Source organism: Trachemys scripta, chromosome 9 (assembly GCF_013100865.1).
Source record: "Trachemys scripta elegans isolate TJP31775 chromosome 9, CAS_Tse_1.0, whole genome shotgun sequence".
NCBI lineage: Eukaryota > Metazoa > Chordata > Testudines > Emydidae > Trachemys > Trachemys scripta.
In genome coordinates this window covers 54,172,212-54,188,676 of record NC_048306.1, presented here as the reverse complement: position 1 = coordinate 54,188,676, position 16,465 = coordinate 54,172,212, and the positions used below count along the sequence as shown (strand labels likewise).

The 16,465-nt window shown below is 42.9% G+C and overlaps 1 protein-coding gene across 2 annotated transcripts in view; it reads right to left on the bottom strand.

The window, feature by feature from the left end:
• The window catches only part of C9H3orf70 (chromosome 9 C3orf70 homolog), a 39,040-nt gene extending 22,675 nt beyond the window's left edge, over positions 1 to 16,365 (bottom strand). The window contains exon 1 of one of the 2 annotated variants that reach the window (XM_034781517.1): positions 16,086 to 16,365. In XM_034781517.1, the coding sequence (XP_034637408.1) occupies positions 16,086 to 16,260 (175 nt within the window). In that variant the 5' untranslated portion in view covers positions 16,261 to 16,365. The remainder of the gene's footprint in view (positions 1 to 16,085) is intronic. The other variant, XM_034781519.1, reaches the window with a different exon arrangement.
• Positions 16,366 to 16,465: the final 100 nt, after the last annotated feature.

The following is a 16,465-nucleotide window of genomic DNA, read 5'->3' as shown; positions in this document are numbered from 1 at the left end:
TGCGCGCACATGTGCGGGGCACATGTTGTAGCAACTACAGAATTCTTTGCATTTCTAAACTACAAATATCCTTGTCCAGAAATCTGAGGTTTCACCACTGCTGAAACATACATTTCCAACTGAAAAGCAGCATACCACACTACTGGAGTTAACTACAACAGCTACTTGTACCTGATGGACCATGCCTTGGGCCCATCACACCCCTGAAGGTACTGTAAGGAAGGCACCACCCTAAGGTAAGGATTGGTGGACATGGCTTTCACAGAAGAATTTTACAACATTTGAATAAATATTATCCTGACTGTCCATATTTAAATGAACACAGTTTATTTAATCATGCTGCTGAAATGCTGTGAACTAAGACTGCATTAGTGCAAATGGAACAGAATTTGAACATGACCATTTTGTGTTCATTGGCCCAATTAAGGAAAAGTAACCCACAGCATAAATGTTGAAAAGATTTTTCTTTTTTCAGAAATTTCGCTGTTAATAATTGAAGATGTTAGTAGCAATCATTAAAAAAATGTGCTAGTTTAAAAAAACTTACAGGTTACACAAATTATTCTAGCACCAACAGTCCTTTATGCCCAATGAACAAATAATAAAAGTGCCTGTAACAACAAAACAGCAAGACTATTTATGGCATGGTGTATAATAAAAGTGTATATTACAACTAAATAGTAAGATTATTGGTTGCATGGTTAAAAAAATAATCACACTTAGTTTATAAGGTCTTTTATATTGACAGAATACTTTTCAAATATTAAAGCAACAGTTTTGAAAATTATGTAGTGACGTTATTAAGCAACGCGAAGTACAAGAGCGACAGACATATCCAAGATAAAAGACCTGGTAGTAATGGGGGGACTTTAACTACCCAGATATCCGTTGGAAATGTTCTTAGAATGGATTGGGGACAACTTTTTGTTTCAGAAAGTGGAGGAAGCAATTGGGGAGGCAGCCATTTTAGACTTGACTCTAACCAACAGAGAGGAACTGGTTGCGAATCTGAAGGTGGAAGACAATTTGGGTGAAAGTGATCATGAAATGATGATTTCATGATTTTAAGGAAAGGAAGGAGTGAGAACGGCAGAAGAAGAAAAATGGCTTCAAAAAAGCAGATTTTAGCAAACTCAGAGAACTTGTAGGTTAGATCCCATGGAAAGAAAATCTAAGCAACAGAGAAGATCAAGGAGAGACGGCAGTTTCTTAAAGAGACAGTATTAACGGCACCACTGCAAACTATCCCAATGCATAGGAAAGATAGAAAGGACAGTCAGAGGCCAATATGGCTCCATCAGGAGCTCTTTAATGACCTGAAAAGGAATCCTGTAATAAGTGGAAACATGGATGAATTGCTAAGGAGAACAAAAGAATAGCACAAGCACGTGGGGACAAAACCAGAAAGACTAAGGCACAAAATGAGTTACAACTAGCAAGGGACAGAAAAGGTAATAAGAAGAGGTTCTTTAAATACCTTAGGACAGGGGTAGTTAATAGGCAGACTGCAGGACAAATCCAGACTGCCAAACACTTTTGAATGGACCCCAAATCTTTTTATTTACTTATCATCATTGGGTTTTTTGTGTTATTTTCTCTGGAGTCTGAACCTTGGCTATATCTTGACCAAGAAATTTGGATCTTGACAAAAAATAATTGACTACCCCTACTTTAGGAGTAAGAGAAAGACAAAGAAAAGTGTTAGTCCTTTACTTAGTGGGAAAGGAGAGCTAATAACATCAAGAAGGCCAAGGTGTTTAATGCCCATTTTGCTTCAGTCCTTGTTAAAAAGGTTAATGGCGATCAGATACTCAACACAATTAATATTAACAAGAAGGTGGAAGGAATGAAAGCCAAAACAGGGAAAGAACAGAATATTTAGATAAGTCCAATGTATTCAAGTTGGCAGGGTCTGATGAAATTCAACCTAGGATACTTAAGGAACAAGCTGAAGCAATCTTAACCATTAGCTATTATCTTTCAGATTCATGGAGGAAGAGAGAGGTCCCAGAAGACTGGAAAAGGGCAAACATGGTACCTATCTTTAAAAAGGAGAACAAAGAGGATCTGGGGAATTATAGAACGGTCAGCCTAACTTCGATATCTAGAAAGATACTAGAACAAATGATTTAACAACCAATTTGTAAGCAGCTAGAAGATAACAGGGGAAATTACTAGTTAAACTGGAGAAGATGGGGATTAAAATGAGAATTGAAAGGTGGATAAGGAACTAATTTAAGGGGTGACTACAGCAGGTCATACTGAAAGGTGACCTGTCAGGCTGGAGGGAGGTTACTGGAGTTCCTTAGGGATCAGTCTTGAGACCAATCTTATTTAACATTTTTATTAATGACTTTGGCACAAAAAGTGGGAGCGTGCTAATAAAATTTGCAGATGACACGAAGTTGGGAGGGATTGCCAACATGGAGGAGGACTGGAATATCATACAAAAAGATCTGTATCGCTTTGTAAACTGGAATAATAGAAATGGGATAAAATTTAATAGTGCAAAGTGCAAGTTCATGCACTCAGGGATTAACGAGAGTTGTTGCTATAAACTGGGGACGTATTAGTTGGAAGCAACAGAGGAGGAGAAAGACCTCGGTGTATTAGTCAATCACAGGATGACTATGAGCTACCATTGTGATACAGCTGTGAAAAAAGACTAATGCAGTCCTAGAATACATCAGGCGAGATATTTCCAGTACAGACAGGGAAGTGTTATTGCTGTTATACAAGGCACTGGTGAGACCTCATCTGGAATACTGTGTTCAATTCTGGTCTCCCACGTTTAAGAAAGATTAATTCAAAATGGAACAGGTGCAGTGAAGGGTTACTAAGATGATCAGAGGAATGGAAAATCTAACTTATGAGGTGAGACTCAAAAAGCTTGGCCCATTTAGCCTAACCAAAAGAAGGCTGAGGGAAGATATGATTGCTCTCTATAAATCCATCAGAGGGATAAATACCAGGGAGAAAAAGAAGTTATTTAAGTTAAGTGCCAATGTGGACACAAGAACAAATGAATATGAACTGGCCATCAACAAGTTTAGGCTTGGAATTAGATGAAGGTTTCTAACCATCAGAGGAGTGAAGTTCTGGAACAGCTTTCCAAGGGGAGCAGTGGGGGCAAAAAACCTAACTGGCTTCAAGACTGAGCTTGATAAGTTTATGGAGGGGATGGTATGATGAGACTGCCTACAATGGCATGTAGCTGATCTGTGACTGCTAGCAGCAACTATCTCTAACGGCCAGAGATGAGACTCTAGATGAGGAGGGCTCTGAGTTACTACAGAGAATTCTTTCCCAGGAGTCTGGCTGGTGGGTCTTGCCCACATGCTCAGGATCTAACTGATCGCTATGTTTGGGGTCAGGAAGGAATTTTCCTCCAGTCAGATTGCCAAAGACCCTGTGGGGTTTTCACTTTCCTCTGCAGCGGGGGCATGAGTCACTTGAAGGTTTAAATTGGTGTAAATAGCAGATTCTCTGTCATTTGAAATCAAATCATGATTTGAGGGCTTCAGCAACTCAGGCAGAAGTTATGAGTCTATTACAGGAATGGATGGGTGAGGTTCTGTGGACTAGAGGATCATGATGGTCCCTTCTGACCTTACAATTTATGAGAAAAGCAAAAATACTCTATCAAAGACTATCTGGTCTTTATACCACACATACTATCCCATGTCAGGTCTTTAAGTATACATGTAACAAAGATATACTGGCACCTGGAGCCTCATTCTGTTAAGATTTTAAAACTACAACTCTGTGGCTCTAGACTTTTCCTTTCTTAATATTTGTTTTTAGCTCTCAAACCCTTTCCAGTAAGAGACTTTACATAATGTCCTTCAAATTAAGTAGTCTAGGTTAACCCTATTAGCATAAAAAGTGTCAATTGAAATGGAATTCAATGAGGCAAGTCAAGCTCAGTATAAAGGACAGTATCAATAACATACACAACTCCATTTAAATAGCATATCGTTTTTAGGCACGAATACGAAACTAGTGGAAAACAAAACCATGCCTCAAACTTTAAATCATAGAGCAACAGATATTCAAAGTCTTTGTTAAATGTGAATCTGAAAAGAGTTCACAGAAACACAGCCAGTACCAGAAAAGCCAAGAAAGGCTACGAACAGCATCAGCAAGTTTAAAAAAAAAAAAAAGCAGCGATCAACCTACTTCTTTATGGATTGCTCAGTTCCAAGAGCCTCTATTTACTCTACAGAGTTTGAATCAGATTGATTAAAACTTCATTCCTAGTAACAGCAGGGACTTTTCCAATGCCTATAAGAGACAAAAAGCTCAGAGACCCAATTTCCCAACAATTGTACTCAACTTGTAATTGTGGAGTACTTCCAGCTGTCTACAGAGCTACTTCCATCACAGTGGGGAAGCATGCATTATTGAAGCAATCCTACCTTCTTAAAAAGTTTTGATTGCACATGCCTCCACCTGCAAGCAGGCTCCCTTATATACCTGAGCCTGTTTGTATTGCTGAACAAGAACTGACGCCTACACAAGAGTCTGTGTGCGTGGGCTGGTGTATGCAAATTCAACTATGATCAAGTATGCTGACAAATAAATCAGAGTGGTAGCACACACAAAGGAGGACAGTGCCAAAGTACAAACATTTAAAGAAAATGCCGACTAAAGCTCTTAGAACCATTGAGGACTTTTAGGCAGAGTTAGGTTGTAATGGGCAAGGGAGTGACATTGCCAAGATGATAAAGTGGAATTTCAATACTGAGCCTTTAGAAATTATCATGGCTTCACTTTAGCCTTGAAGAAAAATTAGTCTAGTGGGGGTGGGGGTCTGCTTTATATCTATTACTGTATCAGGTCAAGGTTTTTATTCCTTCAAAGACTTAAAGAAGAGCTATAGTCTAGACTGGGGGGGAGGGGCACATTTTCAAGAGCTCAGCACCCAAAACCTCCCATTCTGACACTTACGGCCAGATTTTCAGAAGAGCTCAGCCCAGTGGATACAGAGCTCTTTTGAAAATCTGGCTACTTATATTTTGGTGCCTGAATGGGAGGTGGGTCCTTTGAAATCCAAACATATTGGAATAGCAGATGAAAAACTATACATACCCTGGGACCAAGGAGCTATATTCTCAAACTATTTTTTCAAACAAAGATTGAGGTAACCAAACAATCCTCCAAGAACTATAATTGCTCCACATTACACTGGAGTTTAGTCAGTCATCAGATTAAGCAACAGCCTCTTTGTGGAGGCTAGAAGATTAGGAGGAAGATTTTGTGTTGAACTGTGTGGATGATGACGGGGTGCTGTGGTAAGGAGCTATATATGTTTTTGAAGAACTGTTGCAGTTGGGTCAAGTAATCCACCATCCGTGTAGTCTTCCTCATACAACAAATGAAACTGATGCATGCAAATTAACTGTAGAGTAAGGGTGGTGATTGGTTGAGTTACCACTGATATCTCAATGGTCAAGGCATTGGCATAGATACATGGCACAAACACATGCTTTACTGTAGCTGTACAGTGTACACCACACAGATATAATTCATAAAGTCAAAACGGCTGAGAACTTAAAAACGGGATAGTAACAGACAGCCAATCCCAGTGATGATTGAACCTGAATATGCTGAACAAAAAGAGCTCTTAGCCATGCTTATAGCTGTTTCCATCGCTTCACACTGAATCAGACATTTTAGATTTCAGAGTGACAGACAGATGATAATTCTGGAATCTTATATAAATCATGCATACATAACACCTTTTAAATTGCCTAAACTAAAGAACAGATACACTATAAACAACCCCTAGTTGCCACACTCAGACAGGCTTGGGGCGGGGGGGGGGGGGGGAAGAGAGAAAGGGTATGTACTTAATATGTGAGTACACTAACATACTGGAATATTGGCAAAACTTCATGAAGGGACATCTGGTATGTATTCCAAATTTACTTAGTTATCAGTAAAAACATAAAAAAAGATTTAAAATGCATAAATACTACAACATGGGGAGGGGGGACATATTTTCTAGACTACCTGAAAACAGATACATTAGCAGCAATTTTCTAAATTAATTTATATAAACTCACAATATGTAGTAGAAACAACAATGGAGCCTGAAATCCACACCTTCAGAATTACACAGTTGAAGTTTGTTTTATTTTTATCTCCAAGAAAAAACAAAATGCTGGTGCGTCTTACCAAGTCATTTGTATACTTCTGCTAAATCATAAGATTGTACTGATACAAAGGTCTGCAAGTCAGCATATGTAAATTAGCAGGAAATGAAATATAAATGTTTTAAGAAATAATCCCTCATGGACAAACCCAACTCTGTTTGGTGGTGGCTTGGGCGAACAATGAGTTCTGGGATCAGCTACTGCCATTGGTGTTCAGGTTCTGTGGGGAGCTCCTGAAAGCTGTCCACAGCGTGTCCAGTAAGTCTAACACAGTGCCAACTTTGAAAGCCTTGAGGGCAAAAACCTTCAGAGTGCTAGCCTCAAAACTCCCATGTAGGCCTGTCAGTGCAGATCACTCTGGCACAGGCCCGCCATTATGATACATCCTAAAGGTGCAGTTTAACAGCCTCAAAACATCCAGCTGAGCCGACAAGACTCAGGATGCTTCAGGATCAATGTTCCCTCTAATTTTTTACATCCATGTGCAGAATGAATGTTATGTGCACCAATATGGAGGTGATGTGTGGCAGTGGTGGGGCTGAAGGGTTCAGAGTGTGGGAGGGGTCTCAGGGCTGGGGCAGAGGTTTGGGGTGCAGAGAGGTGAGGGCTCTGGCTGGGGGTGTGGGCTCTGGGGTGGGGCAAGGGATGAGGGGTTTGGGGTGCAGGCAGCTCCGGGGCCAGAGGAGAGGCGCCTCTCCCGGGCCGCAGCAGCTCCGGGGCTGGGGCCGGGGGAGAGGCACCTCTCCCCATCTGCGCAGCCCTTGATAGCTTGCTGTGCGGCCATGCAGCTTAGAGGGAACTTAGTTCACGTTGCACTGAAATCACACACACTTGGGTTTATACTCCTCAAGTGAGCCTGATGGGGGAACCCTCGAATAGCTCGAAAGTACCAAATCTGTTTGTTCCAGAAGGGAGAGTCTTGCACCCCATCTGTACTGCAAGTACAACAATGCCCAATGCCACCTATCACTCATTCCACTACAAGAGTGGTGGCACAATGTCACTTGCTGGAATCAAGGATTAGAACTTTGAGCTCTGATTAGGAGCATGGACTCAAGAGTGAGTATCTTCTTCAATTAATACTCCTAAAACTCCTTGGAGAATTAAAGTTTGTTCCAGGATATGGAAAACTGACATCCGCTAAGGGGAAACAATCTTACTGTATTTTTCCTTTGGCAGTGCAAATTCCCACCTGAAATATCCACAGCTCCAACAAGAAACCTATGGCAAGTCTTGATCTGGACCCACAAAAACAGGCACTTAGCCCTTTGATCACAATTATATATATGAGATGAATAATTTTTCCAGGGCTCTTAAAGACCATCAGGCCACTGACTTTAGGGGAAAGGGACACTCTCTGTGAGCCTGAGCTCCTCAAAGGCAGGAGAGAGCAGGTGATGCAGTTTCACCTTCATGTAGAGTAACTAATAGTTTTCATCTGGTGGGAAATTTTTTGGTGTATAAGTCTCCCTTTCATAGGAACTTTGGAGAAAAGCGAGTAACAATTTCTGTTCAATACTGTAGCTGACAGAAGAATTAACCCTGCAATAGGCATTTGACTTTGAATTTAAAGCCTGCTTTTTGCCTATTCCTACAAAGCAATATTAAAAATTTTGTAAACATATTTACAATTTTCTAAAGGTTACCCAAATTCAAAGTTAAGATATCAAAATTCAATGCAGAAGGTTCTTTTAAACCTATCAATGTTTCTCCGCAGTCTGATAAATTCTGTATATTTGGGTCATCTTGCAGCTATACAGATTTAATATTTTGTGATTTTGGGACTAAACTTTCAAAGCAACTAACAGGATGTGTTCTAGATCTAAAATGGTATACCAATATCAAAAGTAGTACAGTAGAAACAGTAGACATCTAGTAGTAGCCCTTAGAGTTGTATATGAGAATAGAAATAAGATGTCATTCTATTTCATTTTTATTCTCTTTGGTAAAATTAAGTTACTATACTATATTCAAAATGAGATGAAAGGCCATTAATATGGGGAGAGAAGCAACCTTTATGCTACTCTAGGCATCAAGTTGTCTTTACGAACATTTCTATGATATTAACTGGTAAAACTCCTCTTTTCTATCTCTTACAGGCTTTATATAGCATTCATCACCCTAGCATCTAAGTGTTTCTGCACCATTACTTCCAGATACACCATTTTAAATTGGATTTGAAAATTAATCCAGTTTATCATGTGAATTCTTCTTTGCACAAAGTACATGATCATGGTGAATAAGTATCTACATAGGAAGATTTCTGATAGTAGAGAACTCTTTAATCTGGCAGACAAAGACCCAAACAAATTTAATGGCTTTAAACTGAATCTAGACAAATTCAGACTAGAAATAAAATAAAATGGCCAGAAGAGCTCAGTGTAAGTGTCTCTCTTTCACCAACAGAAGTTGGTCCCATAAAAGATATTATCTCACCCACCCTGTGCATGTCAGAAATAAAATGTACAATTTTAACAGGGAGGGTAATTAGCTATTGAAACAATTCATCTAGGGATGTGGTGGATTCGCCCATCACTTGAGGTCCAAAAGAGATGCTCTAGTTCAACTACACATTATTAGCTTGATGCAAGAATTCACTGGGTGAAATTCTACAGTCCACGTTATGCAGGTGGTCAGACTACATGATCATATTTGCCTTGTCTAGCCTTAAACCTATGAGTTTACTTAGTTTATCAGAAGAGAAGAGATGACCATCAGTCTTTAAAAATATAGACAGGGAAAAGATACTCAATTTTAGGGAAATCTATATTTCCTACATACATTCACTATGCAGGAACAACTTCTGCTCACCTGCTAAGTTTAACAGTCACAGAAATCAGGTATGGAAGGGATCTTTTAAGTCATAATGTGTAGCTTGTTAATGAAGGATTATTACTAACTGTATCTTGTCACAGCAGTGAACCCTATATTTAAAGACTTAGGCAGCTTTCCATTATAAGCCTTATTTTTGTGTTTCCCCTCACTCTTTTTATAGCTCACATCCCTTTGTGCTGATAAAGCAGTATACAAAGACAAATTCTTAGCACTGAAAATGGCATGAGAAAGATGAGGGGAAAAGTCAAATTGGACCCAGTTTTCAAGAAATTAAACATCAGAAACTGTGTGTGTAATTGGGATTGCTTAAAGAGGGAAATAAATTTCAAAGTCTCCTTAGTATTTAAAAGAAGAGCAGCAAAAATGTTTGATTATTGCTATAAAAAATGAGATTATAAATTATGACACAAATTATGTACAAAAATGTTTGATTACTCTAAAGATCTTTTCCAGCACAACTAAAGGGGGAACAGTCGGAAATCTCTCCCGTGCAGCTGAAACACCTTTGGCAATGAGTTCTTGAAGAAGTCTTTTTCACAGGCAACTCAAGTTACAGTTATCTAACACTTGCCATTATATATCCCTGATTTCAGTTGTTTATAACTTTGCCAAACTTTACAATACCAGGTTGCCTCTGGTTTATTTATTTAACATTTCAGCAAAAATGGTTCATCTGTTTCTGAGAACAATGTAAGAGGGCAATGTTTTCCCCATATTAAAGAACTCTTACAACTGTTTCATGGAGAAATTCTAGCACTTCCATGGTTTGAAGCTGTGCCTTTTGCCATCCGTGTGAAAATCCATCTGAATTTTGCCAATTATAAACCTCCCAAAAAAACCACAACCAAAAATAGTTTGCACATGCTCAGTAGAGGTTTGTTAAAGGCTGGCAGCTAAATTCTCAGAAGATTCCATGTGCATTGAGCATGTTCCATCCTCACATAGCTCCTGTGTGCTGATTGGACTGAACACATATGATCTGCACAGTGTGACTGTGCATGCAGCCCAGCACTGCAAGGGCTGAGCAGGACATTTCCTGCAACTGCTCCTCCTGGCTGCCAGGGACCACTGTGGCACCAGATAGAAACAGAGCAGGGAGAACATCTCTCTTTCAGTGCCCACTCTGCTGGTACCCAGGCACGCTAAGGGATGGAGATGGGTTTGGGGGAAGGTGTGGATAGGAGCAAGGAAGACAGGGCAGGATCAGAACCCAGGGGGGAGGGGCAGTGTTGCAGGAGAGGCAAAAAGGCTACAACCACTAGAGCACACTTTCTTCCAGAATCTAGAATTTAACCCACTATCCCCAAGTCTCACTATTTCTCTGCTGTCAGCATATAGCTGTGTAACCCTGTGGCAAAAATGTCCCTTCATCCTCTAGTGGGTGGGCCACCTAGAGGATTACAGCTTACTACTGCTATCAGTTAACCCGTTAACTAAAGTGGTAGAGATCTGTGCTATACTTCTAAAGGTCGCAACCCTGCCGATGACCCATATAGGAACCAATATGGTTCCAGATGACGGAATTTTTCTTTTCAGTTTGCATCTGTAAAAAGTTAGGAACTTACAGACAAAAATTACTATGTTAAGGTTGCAAAGTCAAGCACTCAAAGTGAGGAAATACCAGAATTAAGGTTGTCTGTGCAACTTCAATTTGCCCCCCATGTGCGTACGCATTGTGATACACTCTGTAATTGGATGATTACATACTACTATGCTTCAGCCAATAACATGGCCAACTGAAATAAGACATCCTGAAATAAACAAAAACTTCTTAGGTAGTGGGAGAGTTTGGCCTCCCTCGCCTCCAAAACAGGCCCTGGATCAGAGAGAGTTTAAAATGGGATTCACTCCTGCAGAGCAAAGCCAGGCAATAACACTTTGTAAAGAAAGAACCATGTTATTGCCAAGCTGTGACATGACTGGCTACACCTAAGTCCCTTCACAACAACAGGGAATGGATCACTTGATGATTACCTGTTCTGTTCATTCCTTCTGGGGCACCTGGCATTGGCCACCGTCAGAAGATGGGATACTGGGCTAGATGGACCTTTGGTCTGACCCAATATGGCTGTTCTTATATTCCCAACCCAAAAGTGCTCAAAACTCTATTTTCACATAGCAGTGTTAAAATACCACTAAATATAAAAAGTATTCCTACTCCAGAGGAAAAAAAGAAAGCTAATAAGTAGAATTATAGACAGGAAAAGGTGAAGCATTCATTCAAAGCAAGTGAAAATATGAACTAGATTGGAAAAGACAAAAAAATCATGAAGGGGAAGGTAGGCTAGAAGAGGATGATATATACAGCTGCACAAATAATTAATGTTTTGGTTTGATGGCCAACCACCCTCACCTCCTCCCCAAAAAACCCAAGACTTGGTTTGTTTGGAACCCAAACTCATTTTCTTCTGTTTTTCTTGCCAAAATGAAAACCAAAAAAAATTTCTTCAGGTTAATTCGAATCAATGTTTTCAAACCAAAATGTTGAAATGGTTTGTTTTGAAGATGTACAATCTTCTTTTGACGTTTTTGAAAAAAAAATCCTCGTTTTTTCTTTGGCTGAAACTCTTTGCCAAATCTGCAAATAAGCTTTGGTCACCCTGAAACTGCATTTTTCAGCAAATTTACTATTCACCAAAAAAAATTCGGCCAGCTCTACTGAAGAACACTTGTCACATTTAGCAAAAGTTCAATTCCACTAGCCAAGATCTGTAATAGGAATATTGTGACTGCAAACAAACCTGCACAAATTAGTCAAAAAATAATTCCTTGGAGCTATAGTCGGGAACCTATACAGAGACTCCTTCCAGAACCATGTTTGGTTATACTTAATATGAAGGATGATACTGTTTCCAAAATCAAGAGCAGGTCAGAAGGGAGATTGAAAAAACTCAAAACCTTGGCTCACTCCCCCCACCCAATGTCAATACCATTGATACAATATAAAATGGAATAGGCCCACTTGAGACCAGAAGAAAGACATGGAAAACACCAAGAGAGAGGAACTGTATAGTAAGATTGAACATGTATAACAACTATACAGTCAGGAAAAAAAAGTATTGTTTGTGATACATCTGGATTTCCAAAACCAAGTTTTAAATTTAAATTTTATTTATAGAAAGACTTCCACTTTCTTGAGCCACCACATATACTTTTCAGGATTGTCACTTTTTGCTCCTCCCTTTACACAAAACCTGCAGCTTGAACAGTGCTAGAGATAAAATGCTAAGTGGTTTGTGCTGCAATTTATCAACCCTCATGGGCACAACCACTGTAAGAAACAACAATTTTTCTGGCTGACAGCCTGAAACCCAGCAATGCTTTTCTGACAGGACAGAGTCTCATAAAGAGAAACAGTTTTGCTATGATCAATAGACTGATCCCATTAATATTTTAGGAGGAAGGAGGATCTTTAAAAATGCATTTGCACAAAAATACAAAGAAAAAAAATATAGAAGTTGTAAGATAAAGGAAAACAACTACGGTGAATCTTCCTGTAAAGCACAAAAGCTTCCTTTAATAGCATAAGCTGGGACATGAACATATTGTATTTTCTGTAGATGGAAAACAATCTATTTGCAAGGCTGGTTGAAAGTATCAAAAAAACAGAACTGGGAAAGCAACTTTTCTGGCTCAAGATAAACAAATAGTAACCAGGACCACCTGGAGTGGGACAAAAGAGGCAGTTTACTCCTGCCCCCCAAAATGACAAAGGAATCAGTAGGCTAAATTTGAGCCAGAGGCATTGCGACCTGGCGCACAGGGTCACAGATTGCAGCGCCACTCACGTTTGACCCACCATTGCAATCACTGGCTTCATCGCACCAGATCCTGAGGCAATCTGCCAGGCCAAGAGCCTGGATGTAGAAGTAGAGTCAGGGATACCGCTCCCACCAGCAGTGGGGCTGGAGCTCAAGGAAAGATAGGACCAAGAGCAGCCCCTGGCAACACACAAGGCAGAGACCCACCATCCCAGCAGGGTGGGCAGCATCCCCACAGGCCTGGGTCCTCTCTGACTCCCCGCCCATCCTCCTTGGCCCCCCATCCCAGCATGGAGGGAAGCGACCCCACAGGCCTAGGCCCACTCTGTGCCCCTCATTCTCCTCCCCTCTTCTTAAACTCTTTCATTTCCATGATAATTTTTTTTTTTTTTTGGACGGGTGAGGGGCCCTCAGTTTCTCATTTTGTCCCAGGTTCCCAAAACCTTTGTGTGGCTCTGATGATGACTCCAGTTAAGATCCACCATATTTTTGCTACTAGAGACGTGCTTGACTGGAGGGGTTGTGGGGAAATGTGCTTGCATATGTGATGGGTATTTCCAGGAATTAAATGCTTTGGGGAGGAAGTTATTAGTGAGATTCACCTTATGACAAAATGCCAATTTCCTAGAGATCATAGCCACCGACTCCGTGGGTGCTCCAGGGCTGGAGCAGCCCAGGGAAAAATTGGTGCGTGCTCTGCGCCCACTGGCAGCTCCCCACCCGCCCCAGCTCACCTCCACCTCCACTCTGCCTCCTCCCCTGAGCACCCCACAGCTCTGCTTCTCCCCCTAGTTCCCAGCGCTTGCCCCCGCGAAACAGCTGTTTCGCAGCGGCAAGCACTGGGAGGGACGGGGGAGGAGAGGGAACGTGGCGCTCTCGGGGAAGAGGCGGGGCCAGGGTGGGGATTTGGGGAAGAAGTCCAATAGGGGCATGGAGGGGGCAGAACTGGGGTGGGGACTTTGGGGAAAGGGTTGGAATGGGGGCAAGGCAGGGGTCGGAGGGGGCAAGGCAGAGGTGGAGTCGGGGCTGGGGGTTGAGCACCCACCGGAGCTGGGAAAAGTTGGCACCTATGCTAGAGATCCCCTGACCTGCTTGCTTAATGCACCAATAAAAAAAATCTGCATTTTAAAGAGAACATTTTATTAATTATTATTATTATTAGCAGCTGCTAAACTCTATTGCACATTATTGGACATGTGTGACCCATCCCCTCTTCTTAACGTACTGTGGTACAGTAAAATATGGTCTGTCCTTGTAATAGAAAAGTTTTCACACCATTTACGTACACAAGAGATGCACCCAGGAGAGTATAGGGTTTGACAAATTTGGTGTCCCTTTCTAGCGTACTCAGAGGAGGAGGGCCAAAATCTTTAGCCAGGTTCTTGGAACATTAACCTGAGCCTTCATAAGTAATGTTAACTTTTTCTTGTAACTTTGCCCTAAGTTAAAAAAATAAACAAATGGTCATAGCATACTGATGAAATTTACTTTTTGACCAGCCTCAGATAGATACAAATTATACTGAAAAACTCACTAACTATACCAGTCAAAATGTGAGGGAAAGTGCAGAAAAGTAATATGACACAAATGTTATCCACTTTCTTCCATATAGTCAGTGTTACTGACAGAATGTCTCCCCATTACCATATCTCAAAATGCAATTCCCCCAAAATTTATCCTTGGAATACCAAAAACTTTACATTTATAAAATAAAATTATGAATACTTTACAATTAAAGAATGCATGAATAAGTTCAAACCAAGGTGTTCATTTTTTGGACACCTAACTATGGAAATAATTTATTTGGTCTTAATTCCCATTTTATATCAAGTTAAGGTGGAGATCCTTAAATATCACAAAGACTCAATAGTGATATACATAAACTCTAAGCCTCACTGATCAATGCTTGCACTGTATAAGTATTTAATGAATTTTAAGACCAGCAGTCCAATCCTCACTAGCCATAGAATTTTACCCCAGAATTCTTGCATCTAGACCAACAACCCACTTTTGAACTACTGCATGTCTTTTAGAAAGACACCCAGCCTTGATTTAAGGACTCAAAATGATGGAGAATTTACACGCCTCTAAGAAATCTGTTTTACTGGTTAATTACACTCACCCTTAAAAATTTTTATTTCCAGTTTCAACTGCTGAATTCAAACAGTGAATTGACAAAGGCAGTTGTTGAAGCAGGTGGAGCGCATGATACAAAGAAGAGGGACAGCTGTAGGGGTATGCTGCTTGCTCCCCAAGCTTTCAGCAAAGGGGGGGCTACCTTGATTTCCCCACTCTGCACACACAACACTGACTAACTCGCACAGCTCAGTCCCAGTCTGCACCAGGCTCAGTTTTAAAATCTAGGCTCGATTCTCTGATCAGGGTCTTCAGGGTCTGGGCCAAAGTCCTTGTCCGGAACACACAGGCACCACCCTGTGCCATCACTCGCACAGTGCCATGGTGAGGAGAGGACAAGGACCACAGACCAGCAACCGCCTTTTCACTCATGGCCACCACCAGGTCCGAGCAGGCTCAGCCAGACCAGGGAAGGGCACAAAGCCCATCCTGGAATGGGGCACAGCCAATACCTACCTCCACAACCTCCCCTGCCTGGATCAGCACCAGGGTCAAGGCCACTGAATGTGTCCCCAGCCCAAGCGCAGTGCCCCACCCTGTGCCCTTCTCTGACCCTGCACTGACCAACTCCCACCCTGCACCAGCCCTGATCCCTCCCCCAGTCAAACCCCACCCAGGCCCCACTCTGAGCCCAACCCCACCCCTGCCCTACTCCAGTCCCAGTCCCCTTCCCCAGTCAACCATCTCCCCTGCCCCATGCCACCTCCGCTCTAGCCATGGCCCCCTCCCTGGCCAACCTTCTCATGACAGTCCTGCTCCAACCCAGACAACCCCCTTCCCCCAAGCCAGCACCACTCTGGCTTCCTCCATGGCCAACCCCCCGTGACAGCCCCCTCTCTGGCCATCACCACCCCGTGAGAGACCCCCGTTACAGCCCCCTTCCTAGCCACCCCCCTCCCTAGCCAACCCCCCCGTGACAGCCCCCTTCCTGGCCACCACCACCCCGTGACAGCCCCCTCCATCCCAACCCCCTCACCAGCCCCGCTCCCACCCCCGCCAATGGCGCTGGAACAATTTGTACAGCAAGGGATGCTAAGAGCCATTGAACCAAACTGTAAACCCTGCATCTGACAGTAACTGCTTCAAGCAGGGGGGCGCGGCCTTACTCCTTAGTCCCAGCTCCGACCCCGGCCCACGCCCCACAGCGTCCAACTGCCCCCCTCCCCCCGCTCCGACCCCGGCCGCCCGCACTCACAGTGGCACCAGCCCAGGTGGCAGCACCAGTGCAGGCGGAAGCAGCGGCCGTGGCTGTGGGTGGCGCAGAGCGAGCGCCCGGCGCAGGGCTGGAAGTCGGGTCTCCCCGCGCAGTTGCGGGCCAGCGCCTGAGCCTCGTCCCGCTTCTCGCTCTTCCCGGCCGCCGCCCCGCTCATGGCGCCGCCGAGCCGGGCTGAGCCGAGCCGCCAGCGGGGAGCGTCCCCCGCGCCACAGGGCAGCGAGCGCCGCGGGCAGAGCCCGGCCAGCCCGCCCGGCTCCGCCCAGCGCCCGCCCCGCCGCGCGGGGGCCCGGCCAGCAGGCCCCCCCCCCGGCCGGCCAGTCCAGGGCGGGGCTGCCGCGCTCCGGACCCCGCCCAGGGGC